The 26888-nt window shown below is 41.1% G+C and overlaps 1 protein-coding gene across 1 annotated transcript in view; it reads right to left on the minus strand.

Moving 5' to 3' along the window:
- NME8 (NME/NM23 family member 8) overlaps nucleotides 1-20852 on the minus strand; it is a 56142-nt gene extending 35290 nt beyond the window's left edge. The window contains exons 1-5 of the mRNA XM_044920217.1: nucleotides 20820-20852; nucleotides 20680-20737; nucleotides 20372-20478; nucleotides 12394-12465; nucleotides 8088-8204 (exon numbers count right to left, since the gene is read on the minus strand). Of these exons, the coding sequence (XP_044776152.1) occupies nucleotides 8088-8204; nucleotides 12394-12465; nucleotides 20372-20478; nucleotides 20680-20737; nucleotides 20820-20852 (387 nt within the window). The remainder of the gene's footprint in view (nucleotides 1-8087; nucleotides 8205-12393; nucleotides 12466-20371; nucleotides 20479-20679; nucleotides 20738-20819) is intronic.
- Nucleotides 20853-26888: the final 6036 nt, after the last annotated feature.

Consider the following 26888-nt stretch of genomic DNA (forward strand, 5'->3'; position numbering starts at 1 on the left):
GAAAGAAAGAAAGAAAGAAAGAAAGAAAGAAAGAAAGAAAGAAAGAAAGAAAGAAAGAAAGAAAAGAAAAGTTATGTGCATACCCATGTTCCCTGTAGCATTATTCATAATAGCCAAGACATGCAGACAACCTAAACGTCCATCAATGGGGCGCCTGGGTGGCTCAGTCGTTAAGTGTCTGCCTTTGGCTCGGGTCATGATCTCAGGGTCCTGGGATCGAGCCCCGCATCAGGCTCCCTGCTCAGCGGGAAGCCTGCTTCTCCCTCTCCCACTCCCCCTGCTTGTGTTCCCCCTCTCGCTGTGTCTCTCTCTGTCAAATAAATAAAATCTTTAAAATAAATAAATAAATAAATGTCCATAATGGATGAATGGATAAAGACATGGTATATACATGCAATGCAATATTATTCCCACATAAAAATGAAGGAAATCCTTCTATTTGTGACAACATAGAAGGACCTTGAGGGCACTATGCTAAATAAAATCAGTCAGACAGAGAAAGACAAATTCTATCCAATCTCACTTATATGTGGAATCTAAAAAAAAAAAAAACTAAACTCATAAACACAGAGAACAGAATGGTGGTTACCAGAGGTAGAGGGTGGGAAGTGTGGGAATTGGGTGAAGGTGACCAAAGGTACAAACTTCCAGTTATAAGATAAATAAGTTCTGAGGGTATAACATACAGCATAGTGACTATACATAATAATACTGTATAGTATACTTGCAAGTTACTAAGAGAGTAGATCTTGAAAGTCCTCATCACAACAAAACAAAATTGTTAACTATGGAAGGTGACAGATGTTAAACTTAGTGATCATTTCACAATATATACAGATATCAAATCATTATGTTATATACATTCAATCAATACAATGTTGTTTGTCAGTCATATCTCAATAAAACTAGGAAGGAAAAAGATTTCTGTAAAAATTAAATGAGGAGATCTGTTTATAAATGTTGGCAAACAGCAGCTCTTCAAAAAGTCCTAGTAATTACAATTTTCACAAACAAGTGGGGATGGCGGGGGGGCGGTGAGAGGGAGAAAGAGACAGAGAGGAGGGAGAGAAGATTCCCTGACAAAAAAGAAAATCTGAAAACTAAAGAAAAATGCCCTTGGATAAGAAAAATCACTATTATGAATGTAAAGTCCCCATATTTGTCATTTGCCACTCTTCCATCAAAATGTTCATTTTTTTCTTAACACTCAAAAAGTACTTTGTGCATACTATGGATATTAGCACATAGACATAGAGTACAAGAATTTTTCCCAGTTTGCTGTTTTCCTTTTACATTTTAGGGTGCACTTCAAGGTTTTAAATAATCAAATCAATTTTTCCTTTTTGATATCTCTGTTTTGTGTTAGGTTTACAATGCCTTCCTTAACCTAAGACAATACAAACGTTCACCAGTATTTTCTTCTAATGCTTTTATGCTTTCTTTCTTCATATTCAGCTCTGTAATTCATCTGTAATTTATGTATATGATATGAGAAAATGATATAAATTTCTCATACAAATAGTTAACCCAATATTCCTAAGCCTGTTGATCAAATTTTTTATCCTTTTCTGATTTAAACTGGTATTTTTATAGCAAATACTTAATACAAGCTTGAACCTATATCTTCTCATTATTTCTATTTTTCAGTATTTCTTGCCTCATCTGTACTTTCCACTTTTTAAGTTCATACTTTCCCTTTTCACTCTTGTGGTTGGTTTGGCATGCGTAGGTGTATTGTGTGTGTGGACACGTGCGCATGCGCATGTGCGAGCTCAGGTGTGTTCATTTCAATAACACTGGTAGCTCTTCCTTATCTGCCTGTATTTTTTAATGTTATTTTATTTTATTATGTTATGTTACCATACAGTAGATCATTAGTTTTTGATTTAGTGATCCACGAGTCATTGTTTTCGTATAACACCCAGTGCTCCATGCAGTACATGCCCTCCTTAATACCCATCACCAGGCTAACCCATCCCCCCACCCTCCTTCCCTCTAAAACCTTCAGTTTGTTTCTCAGAGTCCATAGTCTCTCATGGTTCGTCTCCCCCTCTGATGTCCCCCCCTTCATTTTTCCCTTCCTTCTCCTAATGTCCTCCATGCTACTCCTTATGTTCCACAAAAAAGTGAAACCGTATGATAATTGACTTTCTCTGCTTGACTTATTTCACTTAGCATAATCTCCTCCAGTCCCATCCATGTTGATGTAAAAGTTGGGTATTCATCCTTTCTGATGGCTGAGTAATATTCCATTGTATATATGCACCACATCTTCTTTATCCATTCATCTGTTGAAGGGCATCTCGGCTCTTTCCACAGTTTGGCTATTACAGACATAGCTGCTATGAACATTGGGGTGCATATGGCCCTCCTTTTCACTACATCTGCGTCTTTGGGGTAAATACCCAGTAGTGCAATTACTGAGTCATAGAGTAGCTCTATTTTTAATTTTTTGAGGAACCTCCACTGTTTTCCAACGTGGCTGTACCAACTTGCATTCCCACCAACAGTATAAGAGGGTTCCCCTTTCTCCACAACCTCTCCAACATTTGTTGTTTCTTGCCTTGTCCATTTTTACCATTCTAACTAGTGTAAGGTGGTATCTCATTGAGGTTTTGATTTGGATTTCCCTGATGCCGAGTGATGTTGAGCACTTTTTCATGTGTCTGTTAGCCATTTGTATGTCTTTGAAGAAGTATCTGTTCATGTCTTCTGCCCATTTCTTGATTGGATTACTTGTTTTTTGGGTATTGAGTTTGAGAAGTTCTTTATAGATCTTGGATACCAGCCCTTTATCTGTAGTGTCATTTGCAAATATCTTCTCCATTCTGTGGGTTGCCTCTTTGTTTTGTTGACTGTTTCCTTTGCTGTGCAGAAGCTTTTTATCCTGATGAAGTCCCAAAAGTTCATTTTTGCTTTTGTTTCACTAACCTTTGGAGATGTATCTTGAAAGAAGTTGCTGTGGCCGATGTCAAAGAGGTTCTCTTCTAGGATTTTGATGGATTCCTGTCTCACATTGAGGTCTTTCATCCATTTTGACTTTATCTTTGTGTATGGTGTTAGAGAATGGTCGAGTTTCATTCCTGTATATAGCTGTCCAATTTTCCTAGCACCATTTATTGAAGAGACTGTCTTTTTTGCATTGCATATTTTTTCCTGCTTTGTCGAAGATTATTTGACCATAGAGTTCAGGGTCCATATGTGGGCTCTCTAGTCTGTTCCATTGGTCGATATGTCTGTTTTTGTGCCAGTACCATGCTCTGTTGGTGATCACTGCCTTGTAATATAGCTTGAAATCAGGCCACATGCTGCCCCCAGCTTTGTTTTTCTTTTTCAACGTTTCCTTGGTGATTCTGGGTCTTTTCTGATTCCTTACAATTTTAGGATTGTTTGTTCCATTTGAAAAATGTCACTGGAATTTTGATCAGGATGGTGTTGAAGGTATAGATTGCTCTGGGTAGCATAGACATTTTAACAATGTTTATTCTTCTGATCCATGAGCATGGAATGTTTTTCCACCTTTTTGTGTGTTCTTCGATTTCTTTCATGAGTGTTCTGTAGTTCCTAGAGTATAGATCCTTTACTTATTTGGTTAGGTTTATTCTGAGATATCTTATGGGTTTTGGTGCTAATGTGAATGGAATCATTTCTCTAATTTCTCTTTCTACACTTGCATTGTTAATGTATAAGAAAGCAAGTCATTTCTGTGCATCGATTTTGTATCCTGACACATTACTGAATTGCTGTGTGAGTTCTAGTAATCTAGTAATGTTATCTGCGAAAAGAAAGAGTTTGACTTCTTCTTTGCCAATTTGAATACCTTTTATTTCTTTTTGTTGTCTGATTGCTGTTGCTAGGACGTTTAGTACTATGTTGAACAATAGTGGTGAGAGTGGGCAACCTTGTCGTGTTCCTGAACTTAAGGGAAAGGCTCTCAGCTTTTCCCCATTGAGAATGATACTCAGTGTGGGTTTTTCATAGATGCATTTTATGAACTTGAGGAATGTTCCCTCTATCCTTACACTCTGAAGAGTTTTAATCAGGAAAGGATGCTGTATTTTGTCAAATGCTTTTTCTGCATCAATTGAGAGGACCATATGGTTCTTCTCTCTCCTCTTATTAATGTGTTCTGTCACATTGATTGATTCGTGAATGTTGAACCACGCTTGCATCCCGGGGATAAATCCCACTTGGTTGTGGTGGATGATCCTTTTAATGTATTGTTGGATAATATTAGATAGGATTTTGTTGAGGATTTTGGAATCCATATTCATCAGGGATATCGGTCTGAAATTCTCCTTTGTGACAGGGTCTTTGCCTGGTTTGGGGATTAAGGTAATGCTGGCCTCATAGAATGAGTCTGGAAGCTTTCCTTCTGTTTCTATTTTTTGAAACAGCTTCAGGAGGATAGGTATTATTTCTTCTTTGAATGTTTGGTAGAATTCCCCAGGGAATCCATCAGGCCCTGGACTCTTGTTTTTTGGGAGGTTTTTGATCACTGCTTCAATCTCGTTACTGGTTATTGGCCTATTCAGTTTGTCAGTTTCTTCCTGTTTCAGTCTTGGCAGCTTATAGGTTTCCAGAGAGCGTCCATTTCATCCAGATTGCTCAGTTTATTGGCATATATTTGTTGATAATAATTTCTAATAATTGTTTCTATTTCCTTGGTGTTCGTCGTGATCTCTCCCCTTTCATTTATAGTTTTATTTTTTTAGGTCCTTTCTCTTTCTTTTGGATCAGTCTGGCCAGTGGATTCTCGATCTTATTAATTCTTTCAAAGGACCAGCTTCTAGTTTTGTTCATCTGATCTACTGTGTTTCTGGTTTCTAATTCATTGATCTCTGCTCTAATCTTAATTATTTCTCTTCTAATGTGTGGCTTAAGCATCATTTGTTGCTTTTTCTCTAGTTCTTTAAGGTGTAGAGTTAGTTGGTGAAATCGGAATTTTTCTATTTTTTTGAGTGAGGCTTGGATGGCTATGTATTTCCCCCTTAGGACCGCCTTTGCAGTATCCCATAGGTTTTGGACTGATGTGTTTTCATTCTCACTGGTTTCCATGAATTCTTTAAGTTCTTCTTTGATTTCCTGGTTGACCCAAACATTCTTGAGCAGAGTGGTCTTTAGCTTCCAAGTGTTTGAATTTCTGCCAAATTTTTTCTTGTGATTGAGTTCCAGTTTTAAAGCATTAGGGTCTGAGAATATGCAGGGAATAATATCAGTCTTTTGGTATAGGTTGAGACCTGATTTGTGACCCAGTATGTGGTCTCTTCTGGAGAAAGTTCCATGTGTGCTCGAGAAGAATGAGTATTCTGTTGTTTTAGGGTGGAATGTTCTGTATATATCTATGAGGTCCATCTGGTCCAGTGTGTCATTCAAAGCTCTTGTTTCCTTGTTGATTTTCTGCTTAGATGATCTGTCTATTGCTGAGGATGGCGTATTGAGGTCTCCTACAATTAACGTATTGTTATCAATATGACTCTTTATTTCGGTTAACAGTTGGCTTATGTAGTTGGCTGCTCCCATGTTGGGGGGCGTAGATATTTACAATTGTTAGATCTTCTTGTTGGATAGACCCTTTAAGAATGATATAGTGTCCTTCTGTGTCTCTAACTACAGTCTTTAGTTTAAAATCTAATTTGTCTGATATGAGAATTGCTACGAGAATTGCTACCCCAGCTTTGTTTTGAGGTCTGCTGGCATGGAAGATGGATCTCCATCCCTTCACTTTCAGTCTGTATGTATCTTTAGGTTCAAAATGAGTCTCTTGTAGACAGCATATGGGTGGGTCCTGTCCTTTCATCCAATCTGCAACCCTGTGCCGTTTTATGGGAGCATTTAGGCCATTCACGTTGAGAGTGATTATTGAATGATATGAATTTATTGTCATCATGTTGCCTGTGAAGACCTTGTTTTTATAGATTGTCTCTGTAAATTTCTGTTCTATATCACTCTTGGGGTCTTTCTCCTTTTATAGAACCCCCCTTAATATTTCTTGCAGGGTCGGCTTAGTGGTCACATATTCTTTCACTTTCTGCCAGTCGTGGAAGCTCTGCATCTCTCCATCCATTCTAAATGACAGCCTTGCCAGATAAAGTATTCTTGGGTGCATGTTCTTCTCGTTTAGTACCCTGAATATGTCTTGCCAGGCCTTTCTGGCTTGCCAGGTCTCTGTGGATAGGTCTGATGTCATTCTGATGTTCCTCCCTCTGTATGTAAGGAATCTCTTCCCCCTAACTGCCCTTAAGATGGTTTTCTTGGTTCTAAGATTTGCGAGTTTTACTATTACATGCCGGGGTGTTGGCCTGTTTTCCTTGATCTTGGGAGGGGTCCTCTCTGCCTCTAGGACACGAATGTTTGTTTCATTCCCCAGATCAGGGAAGTTCTCAGCTATGATTTGCTCAAATATATCTTCCAGTCCTCTCTCTCTCTCCACCCCCTCAGGGATCCCAATAATTCTGAGATTGGAATGTTTCATGGTGTCATTTATTTCTCTGATTCTATTTTCATGGATTTTGAGTTGTTTTTCCCTGGCCTCCTCTTTTTCCTTCTTGTCTATTAATTCATTTTCTAGATCACTAACTTGTTCTTCTGCCTCGCTTACCCTAGCTGTTAGATTATCTAGATTAGATTGGATCTCATTGATAGCATTTCTAAATTCTGCCAATTCAGCTTTCATTTCTGCCCTTAGAGACTCTATGTTGCCATTAATCAATTTCTCCATTCTAGCTATTGCCTTCACAACTGCTACCCTGAATTCCATCTCTGACATCTTGGTTATATCTCTATCCATTTGTAAATCTGTGGCAGAAGTCACAGTCTCTGAGTCTTTCCTATTTGGGGGGTTCCTCCTCCTAGTCATTCTGTTGATGGGTGGTTGAGGGAATGTACAGAGTCCAAACTATTGACCACAACCCAAGCAAGATGCACCTGTTTTATAGGAACCTTAGGGTTGCTGGCCTCTTGTTCTCCCAGCCTGTCTTCTGGGGGACGGGCCTGCCACACTGTTACTCAAGCAACCCTGTTTGGGCCAAGTTGCCCTGCCCCCTGTGGTGGGGGATGGGCTCAGTGGGGATCATTTTCGGGGGGCTTTTGTTCTCTGGTGGCTTTCCCTGGTGGCTTTCTGTGTCTCTTCTGAGAGCCAGAGCAGAAGAGATCATTTCCAACACTCTGCCTCAGAGCAGAGAGATCACAGTCTGTTCTTCAGTGAGTTCTCCAGGCCACACTAGCTCCTTTTCTGTCTGTGCTGCTATAAACTGTAGCGTCCTAGATTGTGGGCCCCTCAGCAGCGCTATCCGCCTGTATTTCTAATCAGTTTCCTCTGTGGCTTCCTTTCTTATACTATTATGTTCATACCTCCACATGCTTTGTAATTTCTTAATTTTTAAATGGTTTATCTTTCATTACATAGATGATACTCTTCACATGCTGGATCTTATTTCTAAGTATCCTACCAAATGGCTCTCTTGTTTTCATTTGTCAATCTATCTTTGTCCTTTTTCAATATCAGTAAGTACAGAGCCAGAACACATTAAATAATATTCCACTGTATGGATTTGTATAATTTATGACAAAAATTACAGACATTTTGTGGAACTATTCAGCATTGGTTGACATTTAAAGATTTTAAATATTTATTTGAGAGAGTGAGTGCACAAGCAGGGGGGAGGGACATAGGGAGAGGGAGAAGCAGCCTCCCTGCTGAGCAGGGAACCCCATGTGGGGCTCGGTTCCAAAAACCCTTTGATCATGACCTGACCTGAAGGCAGATGCTTAACCGACTGAGTTACCCAGGCACTGGTGTGGCTCGACATTTGGAGTGATTCCAAATTTTTAATAACAGACAACCCTGCTATAAATGCTCTTTTCTAAATTTGTCTTATTATCTTTGTAGGGAAAATTATTGGAGCATAATTGCTCAAATGATACATGTGTTTTTTAAGGCCTTTGATTCATATTGACAAAATAACTCCCAGAAAGTCTGTACCATTTAGAAACCTAGATGGTTACAAAACTTGGGAATAATTCCCTAGTAAAACAACAAAAAAGATGTAATACATCTTTTTAAGAATAAAATAGTAAAGTATTACCTGAGGGCGAACCATTTCACCTGCTGCAATTTTCTTCTCCTCATTGACCAAGTTAATAATTTTTTGATTAACAAGTGGTGCATTTGCACCATTTATCTTTGCAATAATTTTGCCATTCTATATGGGAAAAGAAAGCATGAAGGAAACTTCCATTTTCAGGATAAGTCCAGAATTCAACTTGATGAAGTCACCCCACCCAGCCCTACACCCCCACCAATCCTTTTTAGCTAAAACTAGCCATTTTAAAATAAAGTATTAGTGATGGGAAAGTACATCTTGATTTGAAAAACACAGCTCTTTGAATTCTACCTCCACAATGTCTGTTCTCCTACAAACAAAGGCAAGGAATCCCTGCATTATGTTCGATGGTTCTGTACAAGTCTCCCAACTTTACCTTCCCTAATTATTTTTGACACTATGCCCCCTTTCTTCCATCTTTCAACATATATTTACAAAAAACCTGTTTATTGGCACAGTTCCAAGCATGATGGTATGGAACAGCAGTCCTGGTATGTGGCCTAATTAAATTATAAAAAAGGAGAAAAAACCCACAGACAAGCACATGTAATATAACAACCATGACAAGTACCACCAAGTACAAAGCACTGGGAACATCTACAAGAATCTGTCCTGGTCAAGGAAATTGGCAAAGTTGCTTATCAATATCAGGAAGGGATTCTTGGGTTAAAATATGTAGAATGGGTAAGAGATAATGAGGCAAAATGGAGAAGAAAGAGCATTCCAGGCAAAAGGAATAGAGATGCAATGGTCCTGAGGCCAGAAGGGATTATGGCAAATGAGAAGACCAGCCGAGAAAGTGAGGGGATGCCTGGTATGAGATGAAGCCTAACAGCGAGGGGGAGCCAGACCATGCAGAGCCTTGTGGGTCATGGAATGACAAAGCCTCTAACCTAAATGCAGTGGGAAGCCTTAGGCATGTTGAAACAGAGGCAGTGACCACAATCTGAACTGTTATTTGTAAAGACCATTTCACCTACCATGTTTAGAAGAGTTAGAAGGGAGCAGATGTTTGTATACAAATTAGGGGCTATTCTAGAGATGACGGTGAGAGAGATGGTTGCTCAGTCTGTGGCACTGGTAAAGGAGATGGAAAGAATGGAAAGACGCAGATGAGTGTGAGAAAGACTTGGGTGGTGAAATTGACAGGTCCAAAGTCTGGAGTGGATTGGGTGTGAGGTACAGAGATGTCACTAAGCTCAGTTTTCTGTTTCTGTTAAGAAAGTGGATAAATTAAGATGTTAATCATCCAATGAGGTGACACTTAGAAGACTACATTTCCTGGGGAGGGGGCGCTCTGTTATTGGACCAGTCCCTTGTGAGAGGCCCTTCAGATAACAGAGAGGGGATGTCAAAGCACCAGCTGGATACACAAGTCTGGAGCTCAAGGTATAGGAATTAGCTGAAGACATAAACTTGAGTTCTTGATATATAGGTAGTGACAACTGAAACTGTGTATGGAGGAAATTTTCTAAGGAGTGTATAAAGCATGATAAGATAAATATTTAAGGGCTGGATAAAAAAAGGTAAACCTGCAAAGGAGATGGAGGGGAATAACATCTAGGTAGGCAAAAGGGAAACCAAGTAACAAAGCCAAAAGAAGCCAATGTTTAAAAAAAAGTTAGCCCGGTGATGGGTATTAAGGAGGGCACATATTGAATGGAGCACTGGGTGTTATTCGCAAACAATGAATCATGGAACACTACCTCAAAAACGAATGATGTAATGTATGGTGACTAACATAACATATAAATAAATAAATAAATAAATATAAATAAATAAATAAATAAATAAATAAATAAATAAAAAGAGGGTATAGCCACCACATTCAATACACTTGACAGGTACAGCATAATGAGCCTAAAAGTGGCCATATATGTAACAACAGGCTGGTAACTGGGTACACTAGCAACAGCAAATTTGCTTGAATAACCAGAGAGAAGGCAGATGGAATGGGTTGAGGCATTACTGGGATATGAAAAAAATGGAGTAAAAATAATTATGCAAACTTTTCTGTGAAATTTAGCTGTGAGACAAAGGAGAGAGATGGGTGGTAGCTGGAGAGAGGCATGGCATCAAAAAAAGCATTATTTTTTAATTGGAAACAGTTCATCATCTTCAAAGGTTAATGAAAAGGATCCAGTTGAGAAAGGTTTAAATAGATACTGCCACTCTAGTTACCATTTCCCACTAAAAGGAACCTTCCAACAATTCTGGGGACTTTCTAACATCCCTTGAAAAAGCCCTTCCTGCTGAAACTTGCTGGAATGAATTTGTTGTCAGCTAAGTGTGCTAAGCAATACAAAGAGCCATGGTGGGAATATCTATATAAACAAGCGATGGCTTGGTGGTGGTTTTGTGGGCACAGACTGAGATTCTTAGATGAATGATTGTGGATATGGAGCAAAGCCTGAGGCATGACTGCATGAGCAACTGGTTGAGGTGCACTGGAGAAAAGTTAATTGGCAGTAGAGGTCAGGAATTGAGAGGCCAGGATGTGGGTGGGTTGCCAATGTGGATACTGCAGTCCCCAGGGGGATGGCAGGACAGGGGTTTTGAAAGGGGTTTGAGCCCACAGGCCAAAGTCCTCAGTCATTGACAGAACTGATGTGAAGACCAGTAAATGACAGGGGTGAGGTGGGAGAGAAGGAAGTTTAGCCAAATAGCTAAGTTAGCAGGGAAAAGACCTCTAATTAGCAAGGAAAAGAAAGTTACTGAAATAAGAAGTAAAGGGAATATCAATTCTGCTCCTGGCCTCAAGACATATGATCCGAGAAAGTAGTCACCACTCTGGGCTGCTCCTAAGTAAGGAGACAGATTTAAGGAAAGTCAAGGAAATGGAGTAAAGGCTAAGAGCCATGGTGAAAGATCTTCGAAAGTGTGCTAATTACTCATCTCAATTCCAGATGTCACACAGTGAAAGGGTTTGCAAGATGGTAGAGAATTGCAAGAATTAGTCAGGAAAAGAATATTCTGAGCTTGAGAAGGATGAACTATTCAGGGCTGGGAAAAAGGGTGGATTTATATTCCAGGCACTGGTTGCAGTTAAGAGAACGTGGACTGGATGGTCCAGTTAAGGAGGGTGGGTATGGTCTCCTGATCAGAGCTGACCAACCTGGCAGGGTGATGGTGGTCCCAGGGCTCCAGACTCTATGTGATGGTCCCCCTGGCCAGTCTCTCTTCTTCAGTCCCATGCTCCTAACTGCTACTCACTGTTACTAATATTAGCCCACGAGCCTATTTTCGGGTGTTACTCACTCTGGTTCCCTAAACTATGTCTAGGCCAAGGGTCAGCAAACAATGACCCAGCACAGAGGCTGTATTTTGGCAAAGCTGAAAATACTATCTGGCCCTTTACTAAAAGAACTGACTGACCCCTCACCTAAATCACCAATCCTGCATGTCCAACTTAGAGCAAGATCTGCAATGCAATTTTTAAAATTCAATTAACCCGGTAACTCAATTCCTTGAAATTGTTGCAAAAGCATTATTTCATAGAAGCAAAAAGTTCTAGCCAAAAGTGTTTTTAAAATAATGATTTCTAATACAAAAAAATAATAATCCAAGTATCTAATAGTAGAGGAAGAGTCCAAGCCCTCTCTGGAAAGCCTTTCCTTATTATGTCCAATTCTCTAGCTCTATAGCAGCTGCACTCTGTGTCACATAGCTTTTAACTGTAAATATTCTCCTTCTGGAAAGTAGCACTTGTTATGTCTTCCTGATTATGAAGGTTGTATATTCATCACAGAGTATTGGGAAAATATGAAAAAGTATCAAGAAAAAACTACTGCATCCTTCCCCCATACTAGAAAGCTACTACTGATAATCTGATGAATGCTCTGTCTTCTTTCTACACATTTGTACATGCGGAGATAGAAGCAGCATATATTACAAAATAGTTGTCAGACAGATATGTCCTTGTATTAGTATACATGAATACTTAGAACCAATTCTCTGCTACTGGGTATCGAAGAAATTTCCAACTTTTCACTCCTATAAATAGTAATTCATCATACAAATCTCCAATTATTTCCTCAGGAAAGGTAAATACCATCTTATTTTTCTTTTTGAGCAACTCAATGAGTGGTTGTCTAATCTCCTCAACCCATTACACACTCCTAGAGGTCAAGTTATAAAATATATTAACAGACAAGCAAAGATAAGGCAAAAGAAATCTATGATTACTACAATCAGAAAATAGTCCCACGGTAATTTCACAATGCTACTTGCTATTTAACTGTAAATTAGAATCTGATAATATATTTGAGATGATAAATATTATACTTACAACACTAAAAAGAAAAACAGGTTCACATTTATCTCTAAATGGCTGCAAAGTCACAATGTGGTCAGCTTCTGCCTGAAAAAATGTATTTTTATAAAAATATATATATAAATATATAATATAAATATATATAAATATATAAAATATAAATATTTCATATAATAATAGAGGAAATATCCAAGTCACCAGATACACTATGTTGAAAAAATGCAGATCACACAAAATTTTTATTTTTATGTTTACTACAGCATTTTCTGAGTATGTTATAGTTGTTCTAAGAATCAAATTGCATACACTCGTGATTCAGGCCATGCACCATTTGGCCTCAGCCTTACTTCTCACTGTTCACTTGGTGGTACCCAACCTGCAGCCAAACTTACCTACTTCCAGTTTGCTATAAAACACCCATACTTTCCTCTCTCCTTACCTGCTCTTGCCCTTCCTTTTCCAACCCAGGTCAAGTGTCCCTCCTCCAAGAATTGCCTTGCTCCCTCCTGCTGCAAATCCTCTCCTGCTCCACATAGAACTTTACTACCCTTCCTTCGGGGACTCCATTGTCCCTTTCAGTATTATACCACCATCATATGGGCCTATCTAACTTCCTTTTTTTTAAGTGACTCTGAGATCAAGACCTGAGCTGAGATCAAGAGTTGGACACTTAACCAACTTAGCCATCCAGGCAGGGCGCTCCCCATCTCACTTCTTGTGATCAGATCTATGATGTTTCATATTCCCCTTTGCATGTCACCCTCCTTCTGCATCAGTCATGGGGCCATATTTAAAAAGGAGCTTACTTTATCCAAATTTTTTGAGAGAAAGTAAGCTCAGAAGAAAAAAAATTAAAATAAAAAAAAGGAGCTTACTAAGTGCTTCTTGAATGAAGTGGCTGTCAAATTTCAAGGTTTTTTGTTTTGTTTTTTTTTTTAATGTTTGTAATTTTCTTAAATTTTTCTCACAAATTTCACGTTGTCCCGGTGGGAGCTAAGATGGCAGAGTAGTAGGAGGACCCTAGGTTTGCTTCGTCCCTTGAACACAGCTAGATAAATATCAAATCATTCTGAATATCCAAGAAATCTAGCTGAGGACTGACAACAAACTGCACAACTAGAGAGAGAGGAGGCCACATTGCAGAAGGTAGGAGGTGTGGAGATGTGATTTGGGGGAGAAACAGATTGCAGGTGCTGCAGAGGGGAGGGAGTCCTGGTCTCAGAGAGAGGAGAGAGAGAGAGAGACAGACAGACAGACAGAAGAGCGCACAGGGGATTGAGCAAGGAGCACACTTCCCCAAAGCCATCGACTGGGAAATGAGAGGCTGATTCTTGTGAGTTTTACAACCAGCAGGGCTCAAAGACTGGAGTTTTAGAGGTCCAGGTTGTGGCTGGAACAGAGCCCGAGGGCGCTGCAGTGCTCCTGTAGAGAAGGCAGGCAGGCAACCCCGTGGCCCACCTGAGACAGATCCCCCTTCTTGGAGGACATTTGGAAGAGGTGGTATTACCTCTCCTGGGACAAAAGAGCCAGCAGGCACCACTTCCCTCCCCCGCCCGTCAGCACAGGTGCGGAGACACTTGCTGAGGGCAGCTCACCTGGACACTGGCTCTTCTGTGTGTTTTGCCCCAAGCCACAAGCTCCTGACCCTGGTGCAACCACCCTTCTGGGTCAAACCATCAATCCCAGCGCGGCAAGACTCTCCCAAAGAGGACCAGCCAGGTCCCCACCACGCCAGGTCCCTCAAGTTTGAAGTTTTAAAACTCAGCTGGCCTGGCTAGGATAGAACCCAAAGTGCCTGCACTGGTCCAGGCAGGCAAGCAACCCAGACACAGACTATGTAAGCAGTGATCTGAAAAACACCCAGGACACCCGAAGGGAAATTATTGCTCTTCTGGGACGGCTTTCCTGACAGCAGTGAACACGAGGTCCCTCCGCAGGGACAAAGGAGCTGGCTGGCTCCCCTGCCCCTCAGCATAACCCAACATCAGTAAACAGCACAGCCCTAACACCGCTGCCGACATCTCTTACAGCCAGCCCCGCGCCCCTGCACTCTGCTGGTACTGCTTTCTTGAGCAAGTGTGCCTGAGAGCAAGGGCAGCAGGCCCTCCCCAAGAAGACCAGCACAACTCCCCCCCACACACACCACTACTGACCACAGAGTTCTGCAGAGCCTCAGCTCTAGTGGAAACAGAGCACACCTAGTTAAAACTCAGCACACTCTGACCAAGATCCAAACACTCCCCGCTGCAGGCTAGGAAAGCCTCTGCAGACAGCTGACCTGAGGCAAAGAGCAGCCATAACACAGCAGCCGAGTGCACACAGCAATACCAGAGACACTTCCTGAGGTACCAGTCCTGAGCACTGTATGGCCTCTTCTTCGTAAAGCCATTACTCTCAGGGGCAGGAAACCAAACAAGCTTTTCTAACACACAGGAGAAGACGGAAACCTAGACAAAATGCCAAGACAGAGGAATTCATCCCAAAAGAAAGAAGAAGAAAAGGTCACGGCTAGGGATCTAATTGAAACGGATGTAAGCAATATGCCAGAGCCAGAATTTAAAGCAACAATCATAAGGATACTAGCTGGCCTTGAGAAAAGCATAGAAGACATCAGGGAGTCCCTTACCACAGAGATAAAAGAGCTTAAAACCAATCAGGCCAAAATGACAAATGCAAGAACTGAGATTCGAAACTGACTGGATGTAATGACCACAAAGATGGAAGAAGCAGAGGAATGAATAAATGATACAGAGGCTAGAATTATGGAAAATAATGAAGCTGATCAAAAGAGGGAAAGAAAAATCTTGGATTATGGAAGTAGACTTAGAGAACTCAGTGACTCCATGAAAATAATAACATTCGTATCAAAGGAGTCCCAGAAGAAGCAGACAGAAGGGGGCAGAAGGTTTATTTGAGGAACAATAGCTGAAAACATTCATAATCTGGGGACGGATACAGACTTACAGATCCAGGAGGCACGGAGAACTCCCATCAAAATCAATAAAAGTAGGCCAACACCAAGACATACTGTAGTTCAATCCGCAAAATGTAGATATAAAGAAAAAAATCCTGAAAGCATCAAGACAAAAGAAGTCCCTAACTTATAAGGGAAGATAAAAAGGTTAGCAGCAGATCTCTCCACAGAAACTTGTCAGGCCAGAATAAAGTGGCATGATATACACAATGTGCTAAATGAGAAAAATCTGCAGCCAAGAATACACTATCCAGCAAGATTATCACTCAGAATAGGAGAGATAGAGTTTCCCAGACAAATGGAAACTAAAGGAGTTCAGGACCACTAAACCAGCCCTGCAAGAAATATTAAAGGGGACTCTTTGAGTGGGGAAGAAAGACCAAAAGCAACAAAGATTAGAAAGGAACACAAGAAGTCTCCAGAAAGAAGGACAAAACAAGTAATAAAATGGCACTAAATTCATATCAATAATTACTCTGAATGCAAATGAACTAAATGCTCCACTCAAAAGCCATAGGGTGTCAGAATGGATGAAAAACAAGACCCATCGATATGCTGCTTAGAAGACATTCACTTTAGACCTAAAGACACCTGCAGATGGAAAGTGAGGAGATGGAGAACTATCTATCATGCTAATGGAAGTCAAAAGAAAGCCAGAGTAGCAATACTTATATCAGACAAACTAGCTTTTAAACCAAAGACTGTAATAAGAAATGAAGAAGGGCACTATATCATAATAAAGGGTTCTATCCAACAAGAAGATCTAACAATTATAAATATTCATGCTCCTAATTTGGGAACAGCCAATTCTACCAACCATTTAATAACCAAAATAAAGAAACACATTGATAATAATATCATTAACAGTAGGGGGCTTTAACACCACACTCACAGCAATAGATAGATCATCTAAGCAGAAGATCAACAAGAAAACAAGGGCTTTGAATGACACACTGTACCAGATGGACTTCACAGATATATTCAAAATGTTTCATCCTAAAGCAGCAGAATACACATTCCTTTCATGTGCACATGGGACATTCTCCAGAACAGATCACATACCAGGTCACAAATTAGGCCTCAGCAAGTACAAAATGATGGAGATCATACAGTGCATATTTTCAGACCACGATACTATGAAACTTGAAGTCAAGCGTGAGAAAAAATTTGGAAAGACAACAAATACATAGAGGTTAAAGAACATCCTACTAGAGAATGAATGTGGCTTAACCAGGAAATTAAAGAAGAAATTAAAAAATACATGGAAGCAAATGAAAATGAAAACATGATGGTCCAAAACCTTTGGGATGCAGCAAAAGAGGTCATTAAAAGGAAATATATAGCACTACAGACTCCCTCAAGAAGCAAGAATAATCTCAAATACACAACCTAACCTTACACCTAAAGGGGCTAGAAAAAGAATAACAAATGAAGCCTATAGTCAGCAGAAGAAGGGAAATAATAAAGAATAAAGCAGAAATAAACTATAGAAACAAACAAACAAACAAAAAACCAGTAGAACAGATCGATGAAACCAAGAGCTGGTTCTTTGAAAAAATTAATAAAATTGATAAACCCCTAGCCAGATTCATCAAAAAGAAAAGAGAAAGGACTCAAATAAATAAAATCATGAATGAGAGAGGAGAAATCATAATCAACACCACAGAAATATAAACAATCATAAGAGATTATGAAAAATTATATGCCAACAAATCGGGCAATCTGGAAGAAATGGATAAATTCCTAGAAACATATAAACTATCAAAACTGAAACAGGAAGAAATAGAAAACTTGAACAGCCCAGACCCATAACGAGCAAAGAAACTGAATCAGTAATCAAAAATCCCCCCACAAACAAAAGTCTAGGGCCAGAATGAGATCATTTGGTAGGGTTTTCTCTAAGAGATGTTTTTGCAACCTAAGGCAATTGTTTTCAAACTGGGATTTCTGAAGGTAACCACTGTGAGGAAGCCAAGAGAGGGTCCCTCAGCCACAGGAGCTGCGTTGTAATCTCGCTCTCTCTCTCTTTTTTTTTAGCATACTGGATTCTACATGACTTTCTTTTCTTCTTTTTTTCTCCAAGCTTCCACAGTTTAGAAAAAAAAAGGAAGGAGGTGAAAGGTACTAATCTATAATATTAAAGGACAGAAGTTAAAGAATATATTTAAAAGCAGTCTAGGTATCATCATTACAATGTTTATATTATAATAAAGTATTAACAATTAGAGTATTTAATAATATTATAAAAGAACTGCAATAAAGAATATTCACTGAATTTTCATTATAGGTACAATGTTAGTACAAGTCTTTAAGTCTTTTAAAAGGACATGTAACAACAAAAAAATTATACTGGCCACTTAGCTTGGGTGATTTCAACCTCACAGGCTGCTCCCAATAGAGGTTTAGAGACTATATTAATTCTTTTCATCCTTTATGGGCAGGTCATAGCAAAAAAACAGCATCAATTTATATGAATGTGCTATTGTTCAGTGTGCTCAAATTTAACAGAAGAGAAGCCATTCAGGGATGCACAAAATTTTTTGTTCTTAAATTCAACAGATGCTAGTATTATGAAGAGTAATATGAACATATTTTGGGAAGAACTTACTAGCATTTCCCAGTGGGATGGCTATAGTAATAGAAGAGATTCCTTGTGGAGTGAGGAGTTCTGTCCGGCTGGGGTACTACTGGGAGGACAGTCAGAAGTCACTGGGTTGGGAGGAAGCACCGTTAAGACCTACATCCCCACACAGCTCTGAGGTGAGCTGAACGGGGCGTCCAACGCACCATGCGGTCTAATTCTCCTTCCACACCCACCCCTCCGCCACCACAGCAGTGACTGGCTGGCACATATTATCCAGGTTGGTTTCTACCCAGACTCTACCAGCAAAGAGGGATTTAACACGTCTAAAGCACCTGGGAACACAGCATCAAGTTACACCTTCTCAGTATCTAAGGACTTCTTGCCTTGCCTTCCTATGCCCAAGTTCCCTTCCAGGTAGCCTGACAGGTGTGCAGGGAGGCTGCCTTTTTATTGGTCTCCCCACTGATCTCAATTCCTTTTTAGACACTGGAGTCTTCCCATGATTCCTAGCCCATGAACTTGCACTCCTACCACTTCCAGACAAACTTCCCGAATGCCAACTGCCAGGACTCAAAAGAATTTTCCAACCCTCGATTCTCCATCATCCATTTGCCAACTGTTAGAGCCTTCTGATACTGTTTTTTAACTTGTGTTAACCTGTGCTACTGTATGTGGCAATCCCCATTAGGCCCCATTCTGTGTCCTCTGAACTTCATTTTCCCTCCCTGCCAAGGATTGAGTCTCAAATCATATTCCAGATCCATTCAGGTGGCTCAGAATGAAGCAGGCTGTTACAAATTGTCACCTTTTCAAAAACTGCAACACTCTTACTTCAGAAGACAAAGTCAACATCTGGATAAAAAGATTTAACAATTGTAGGGATGCCTGGGTGGCTCAGTCGGTTAAGACTGTGTCTGCGTTTGACTCGGGTCATGATCCCAGGGTCCTGGGATTGAGTCTTGGAGTCTTGCATCAGGCTCCCTGCTCAGTGGGGAGCCTGCTCCTCCCTCTGCCTGCCACTCCCCCTGCTTGTGCTCGCTCTTTCTGACAAATAAATAAAATCTTAAAAAAAAAAAAAAAAGATTTAACAATTGTATATAGCCACCTACTCTCTTGAAGAGAAAAAATAATGAGGTCAGTTTCTAAGCCTTAGGCTGCTTAACTGTAACGCTGAACTAAGAAAAAGAAGTCCTATAAAGAATGTATCCGCAGAAGGGATGGACAATCAAGTTAAGGTCAATCAACAAACTCATCCCAACGTCTGGGTTGGGAAGGGTCACAGAGAGATTCTACACATGAAAACATGCAAGGGGTTGAGGTTTCATGTTTGCATTAGGGACTATGCATTTTAGGTGTAAGAAGTAAAGATGTGAAATCAGTTATCTGCTTCTGCACCTTAGGTCTAGCTGGTTTGGACTTGTTTCTGCCCAAAAGAAATAGAATGTGGGCTACACATATATTTTTAAATTCTGTGGTTCTAGTAATCATAGTTAAAGACTAAAAAGAAACATGTGAGAATAATGTAAAAATATATTTTACTTAGTCCAAAATATAGTCATTTCAACATGTAATCACTGTAAAAGATTATTGAGATATTCCATTTTCCTTTTTTCATACTAAATCTTCAAAATCTGGTGTGTATTTTACATTTAGAGCACATCTCAATTTGTAGGCTAAATCTGAATCAGAAACCATTGATGTGTATGTAATTTGATTTCATAAAATGTATAGTCCAAAAAGGTAGATGCACATACCCAAGTTGTTCCAAACAACTTAAAAAGTTTTATAATTTCTGAATTGATTGTTGGCTTTTAAATTTAAATTTAAATTAATTAAAGTTAAAAATTCAGTTCCTTGGGTGCACTAGCCACATTTCAAGTGCTCAAAAGCCATTTGTGTCCAGTGGCCACCATATTAGACAACAAAGCTCTAAGCAGGTGATAACTTGATGTGCACAAATTGAATAATCAGTAAATGAAGCCCAATAAGTTTAGCCATAATACTTTAATCCCTCATCACATCCGGGTGACAAGTGAGGGGAAAATCACCACCATTGGAAAATTAGTAACTGGGTTGTTAAGTGCCCAGAGACCTTCCCAATGCTATCCAGTAAACAGCATTTGCAGCCCTGATTCTAAAAGACATACACTGAACATCCAGTCAGGTGAAAAGAAACAGATCAACAGACAGACATCCATATGTATACTTTCTGATGTTCACAACTATGGTAAACAACCTCAACACGATGGGAAATGGGATAAAAATTGTGATTGGTTCTCAGATCCGGTAGAACTAGATATACAGTAAAACTGCCAAGTAAATATTGTCCATTATTGAAGAGTTGGCAGGTTGTTGAAAATCAGACCCTTAAAGACAATATTTAAACACTTGGAAGTATCAAGAAAATAACGGCTTAATGGAAATGAAATCCTTACTACAACAAAATGCAGAAGTTCATCTTCGTTCAGCTCATTTTTCAATTTTCTGAATAAAGTTTGCATTGCTTTGCAAGGTCCACACCAGGCTTGGTAAACGTCGATCACTAGAAGATGATCATATTTACAGGGGGAAAAAAAAAGAGTCAAAGAATCTAGAATAGCAGCTTATCCCAACGCTGGGGCCGGGGCCCAGATGAAGCAGGTTTTTACACTGCTAGTGGGGAGGCAACTGGGGGGGCGGGGAGGCGCATGAGGTGCCCTGGGCCGAACTCCTAATGGCTGGACAACCAGGCGAACCCCAGTACCTGTCAGGCCTTTGTTCTGCAACATCTCATCCCACAGGCTTTGACTGTTAACGACTGCCTACAAAAAGGACGCTGCTGTAAAGGGGTCTTCAAGGGCCAACGCGCCCCAAAGTAAAAGACTGTTGGTCAGTCATGCTCACCTGTAACTGGATCTCTCGCTTTTTGCCTGCCATTTATCCACTATCACAGGAAAAAGGGAAGACAAATAGAAAATGTTGAAGAGGAAATTTAAATGATGTCATTCCCTACACATTCAAGGAGCATCTTAATGCCCCGTAGAAATTCTCCGTCGGCAGTACCGGATTATACACTCTCCCCTTTCCTGGGGAGAGGAGCCAATGCCGCTGAAGGATTCCTCGGGCTGGGCTCGACGCTAAATGCCTGCATCGGCCCTATTATCTTACTCTCCCAATAATCCTGAGGCAAGTTAGAATGTGAGGAAGTACATTTCCTTACAAATTTTTCTTTTCCTGAAGTTTCACGGAGTGTTCTATTTTCATTTGCACACGTGTTAATTGCCTATGGCCGTGCTCATGCATCCTTCTCGGGTCCCTCTCCACGAGGTTTAATATTTAGAACAAGACCCTAGGGTGTTCTTGAGCACATCATGAACTATCCGCGGTGTTAAGTCAGTGAGGCCCAAACGGCCCATTCCGTGGCGTCAGGGGCGCTCAGTGTGGCTACGCCTGCGTGTGTGACAACGGACCTGGCACAAAACAAAGGAGTTATTAGGAACAACGAACTACATCCCAGGAAGGGTGCTGGATTCTCCAACAAGCCTTACACAGAACACGTCCTCCTCTAAGCTACACCTGGACGTTTACAGGAACGAAAAGGAACAGTCCCCGAGGATCCAAACCAGCCCCCTGGGTGAGCCTGGGGCCTTTGTGAGCACGGCTCCAACAGGTCCGAGTACCTAGGCGCGGAGCAGGTAAACGTCGAACTGTCGGTCTGTCTCTCTGCCCGCGCCGGTCCCCCGGAAGAGGCCAGATGAGGACCCCGGGACCGACGGCAGGAGGGGCCAACGTCTGCAGCCGCCCCTCCCGCGCCGCGAGCCTGGCCCTCCCCCGCGGGGGCGGCTCCTCGAGGCTCCGCGGCCCCAGCGCGCAGGCCCAGAACCGCTACCGGCCCGGGTGCTGGCCCCGATGTCGTCCTACGCTGCTCATGGTAAGACCGCTGCCCGGAGCCACTGCGCCTGCCCGCTCAGGCCCGGACAGCCCCCTCCGCTGCGGGTGGGCTTGGCGCCTACGGGCTTGCTCGCGGCTCGTCCTGGGCTCTGGACATCTGAGTCATAATCACTGGTGTGCCATGTTAACAACTAGCTCGCTTGGAAATTATTACAAATCATTATAAATTTCACTGACAGGGCGCCTGGGTGGCTCAGTTGGTTAAGCGACTGCCTTCGGCTCGGGTCATGATCCCGGAGTCCGGGGATCGAGTCCCACATCGGGCTCCCTGCTCTGCGGGGAGTCTGCTTCTCCCTCTAACCCTACCCCCTCTTGCGCTCTCTCTCTCACTCTCTTCTCTCTCTCAAAGAAATAAATAAAATCTTAAAAAAAAAAAATTTTTTTCACTGACATACGTAAAAATAATGTGTGGCGACAAGTAACAAATAATTATAAGGTATACAATATTCTATTGCAAATTCCACATAGCCAATAGATTTTTACAGAATGTTTTCACTGATTTTTGCCAGACTCTAGCATTCATAGCCAATTAATAGTTGCAACTCATTCAAAACTTGCCAGATCCCAAATATGAATAAATGCTTGGCCACTTCCACCATTAAAATCATGTTAAATACAGAAACATGTCTAAATACCAGCTTTCATACAGTTTTATCTCCTTACCATGAGCTGTTACAAAAAGTAGTCATTTTCTCACTGTTCTAAAATAGCACTCTAATCTTGAACAGATAATGTTGATTATGTTTTAAAATATATCTGTTAGATAGCAAAATACTGACGAGCACATGTCCTCAAATTTGAAACTCTTTCTTTTTGCATAAGCTTTCCCATGCGATAACCACTGAAAATCTATGTGGGAAAAATATTTTCATAGGTACTCTCTATGCCACAAAAAGCATTGCAAAAGATTCTCCTATTTTATGACCATGATTCTTTTATTATTATTTTAATAAAGTTAACAGCTTGGGTGTAATGTGACATGTATAGAATGGCCTCATCTTGCTGGTCTGGATTATTGTTTATTTCCCAAGCCACTAATTTCCCAAGCTATTTGGAGCACCGTAGTGACTCTTGGCCAACACTATGGAGTATATTAAGTAAAGATAAATGATATTCTGCAACTATAAAATAAATGATATTCTGCAACTATGGGTCCATGAGTGGTTTTGGAGTGGAGGTGTGAGCCTGTCATCACCATTCAGGAATAATAATTGGATTTAGGATTTGTTGAAACTCAGGAGTTAAGGGTGAAAGGTGAGAGGAGCATCAATGGCCACACGTAGCTGGGATGTGCCCATGTGTGACCAGCTCCCTGTAAGAAACACTTGACAGAACTGGAGCTTCCCCGTGCCTTTGCAGGTAGGTGGGTGGTTGAAACCTAGAGACAAAGCATGTACTGTGCAACACAGAAATGAGAGGACAAAGAAGTCATTGAGGACACTGCTGATAACGAATATATAAATAATAACAAAGCATAATATCCTTCTCATTTCTCAGATTAGAAAATAAACACAATTAGCAATATCTAACTTTTTCTTCCTGGAATCTTACAGATTATTTTGCACACCTCAGGGAAGGTGTGCATAACACGTTGGGGACCACTAGATAGAAAATCAAGATATCCACAAAACATCTGGGCAAGCAGAGAGATTTGCAGATAATTGGCATGTTTAAATGGTGATTTTTCAAAGTCAGGAGAGCAAAGTTTGAAGAAATAGAGCCCTTGAAGAGATGGGCGGGCACAGAAGGGAAAAAGGCTCAGATGGAGGACTGGTGCTCCTTCCAGCATGACCAAAAGAAATAGGACCATGTTTCTGTATCCTGTTTTTCTCTATTTTATAAAGTTATTCAAATATCTTATGCTTTTAGCGACTTTTCTGCTGTCTTTACGCAAATTATTTCTATTACAAGTATCTTGGAGATGCCCTGTGGTCTAAAACTGTTAGCATTCAAAAGTCTATCCATAAGCTGTATTTTTATCCAGTCAATCTGTGACCAGCTCCCAAGACCTGACCTTTACTGCCCGCCTGCTTGTACTCACTGACCTTTGTCCCGCATTGTTCCTTGAGCTCTTCTTTCCAGCTTAGCTCTTAACTCAGGCAAAAGGAAAGCAAAATCCCTCCCAGTGATAAGGACTGCCCTGACAAGACCTCCAGGCTGCCCCGCCCGCCAGACCAGTTTGAGCAGAACTCTTGACTCAAGCCTGTGCCGAAGGATTGTGGAGTGACCTCTAGAATGACCGACAACTACCTTTACCTCACTATAATGCTAAAATCTCCGCCCCAGGAGGAGCTCAAGCCTCATTTACTTAACATACAGAAGATCTCACAGCATGATCATGAATGTGGGCTTTATGGGAAAACAGTGTGAAACTTCTCAAAGTTGATTTACAACAAATGGATGACACAAAAAGGTTTCAATTCTTAAAAAAAAAAAAAAAAAACCACTGTGACATCAGTGTGACAATTGGAGTAAATGTGGTTGGGGAAGTGAAATCAGAGATAAGATAGAAACCTACTGTAGCAATCCGGGAGGGCGGGGTTAGGGCCTACATGAAAGCAAAGACCACAGACAAGGGGCAAAGAAGACTTGTGAGATATTTGGGGGTTAGTATCAATAGGACTTGCGAAGTAGCACCTTGCAGGGGTGAGCAAGGAGGAGAAACCACAGAAAACGCTAAAGTTTCAGATTTGGCTGAGTGAATGATGCCTTTCACATGAGGAATGGAAAAAGAAGTATCAGAACTGGAGGGAAGATCATGAATTCAGGGATTTTAGGACGACAAAGTGGAAGGAGAAGACTGATGAGTCCCACCATTATTGACTGCTAAATCAGTATTATTATGATCCACAGAATGAGCGAATACCCAGGAAACAAGTAACAGGGCAAAAGTCCTTGAGTAATAATAGCAAGATCAACCTTGCTCTGTGTGATTAGTAATTTGTGAATATATAACACTTATTACATTAAGGCTTTTCTAACAGCACCCCCCAACATACACATATTTTTTGTGAAATCCCTGTGAGGCAAAATTGGGTAGTGGGGGTCTTTGCGACCTTGGGCAAGTTTCTTACCCTCTTTGTAGTCCGGTGTCTTTACTGGAGATAATAATAGAACCTATTTAATCACTTTCGTGAGGATTCAATGATTTAAAGTAGATGTAAGGCTTAGAACAGTCTTTAGCTTATGGTGAGCATTCAATAATTGTTATCTATTGTCTTGCAGAGATATAACTCTAAAATATTTCAATCAGTACTCCTGTGTGGGCATCATCTATCTAAAACCTGCAAAAGTACCTTTCCACAAAAATCCCTATCACTGTTAAATTAAATGGAGACTAGTGCACTAAAGCAAATTCATCAAAGTAAAAAAAAAAAAAAAAAAAATCCCCCTGCCACAGGTGTATAATACTGACCTGTTGGTATGGTCCTGCATCATTTCTTCTTAAGGGGGTACCATTTTTTCCTCCTACAATCTACTTGACATTTCCACCTGAAATGGCCCAGTGGAAAATCATGTGGAAATAGAAACTTGAAATCCAGTTTCAAGACACATGTGCATTTATAATGATTAGTGGATTTTTTTTTCAGTTCTCTCCAAAATCCAGAATGAGTTGGAAGGATTTTTCGTGGGAGGGCAATGGAGTCACATCAGAACCTCTTGCTAGATTCTTCGGTGCTGTGACGTGAAGTTGTCTTGGCTGAAGCTAAAGCCTCTGACCTTGCTTGCTGGGAAATGGGGAAGAGGTGGCAAGTCCTCTTTATGGATGCATCCAAGGCCATGTTTACCTTTTTTTTTTTTTTTTAAGATTTTATTTTATTTTTTAGAGAGCGAGCGAGAGAGAAACAGCATGAGAGGGGAGAGGGTCAGAGGGAGAAGCAGGCTCCCCGCTGAGCCGGGAGCCCGATGTGGGACTCGATCCCAGGACCCTGGGATCATGACCTGAGCCGAAGGCAGACGCTTAACCATCTGAGCCACCCAGGCGCCCCCATGTTTACCTTTTGATCTAGCACCCTGATGATATTATTGTCAACATCTCTGCCTCTGCACCCCACCTCATTATTTGTTTGAATCTGTTGATATTTGTGAAATCTTTGTTTTCATGAGAAGGGGAAGAGCACGTTTGAGTCAGGTAGCCCAAGACAATGCAGAGAATGGGAGTTTCTCTTTCCACTCTGCCCTCAGGAATTGATTTGAGTTCTTTTGGAATATCAACCAGCTTCTCTGCAGGAAACAGAATGCAACTCAGAAGGAGAAACTGAAGAGGCATTAATGAAGGGACTCTTTCCAGAGGTGTGAGCAGAAATGAGGAAGCCAACAAGGCATACTGATGTAAACAGAGATAGCAGCACCAAGTCCAGGCCTGAAGGGACAAAGGGAAGAAAAGACCTTGGAATTCTCCATGGAATGCCCGGAGAGCAGGGCCACAAAAGCAGGAGCTGAAGCCTAGAAGGGCTGCAGGCCATGCTGGATGTGTGATGACAGGGTAGGAAAGGGGCAGTAGTATGGCAGTAAATCAGTGCCTCATCCTCACTCCTCCCTCTGGACCGACTCTCCTGCTGGTAACTCCCAGCGGTCAAATCCAACCAGGAGCCCAATACCAGGAAAACCCAAAGCACCGTGTATCAGGGCCTGTTTCCTGGTGCTCAGAGCAGTGCAAGGCAGAGAAGAACAGCAAATGGAACAACATACAGGGTTAGAAAAAGATCAGGAACAGACAGGGATGTTCATCCAGAGACTTAAAAGATTCTAGACATGGAATGAAGGCCAGAGCTAACAGAAGTATGAAAGACAGTTGTAGAGACTCTGGGCCTAGGCAGAGCTGCTTTGTGGGTCTGCCAAGGAAGTGTGGCTGAATTTGGAGAGGGAACCATTCATTCTGTCCAGCCATGGCCTTGGAGCCCAGCAGAGCTCTCGTGTTTCAGTGACTGTAAACACTGGAAGAATCAGAGAATCTGGGGCATGGACATTGGAGATCTTGTGCCATTTTGTGGGGAGAAGATTTTTTCAACCAGGAGCATG

The sequence above is a fragment of the Neomonachus schauinslandi genome, chromosome 12 (assembly GCF_002201575.2).
Source record: "Neomonachus schauinslandi chromosome 12, ASM220157v2, whole genome shotgun sequence".
NCBI lineage: Eukaryota > Metazoa > Chordata > Mammalia > Carnivora > Phocidae > Neomonachus > Neomonachus schauinslandi.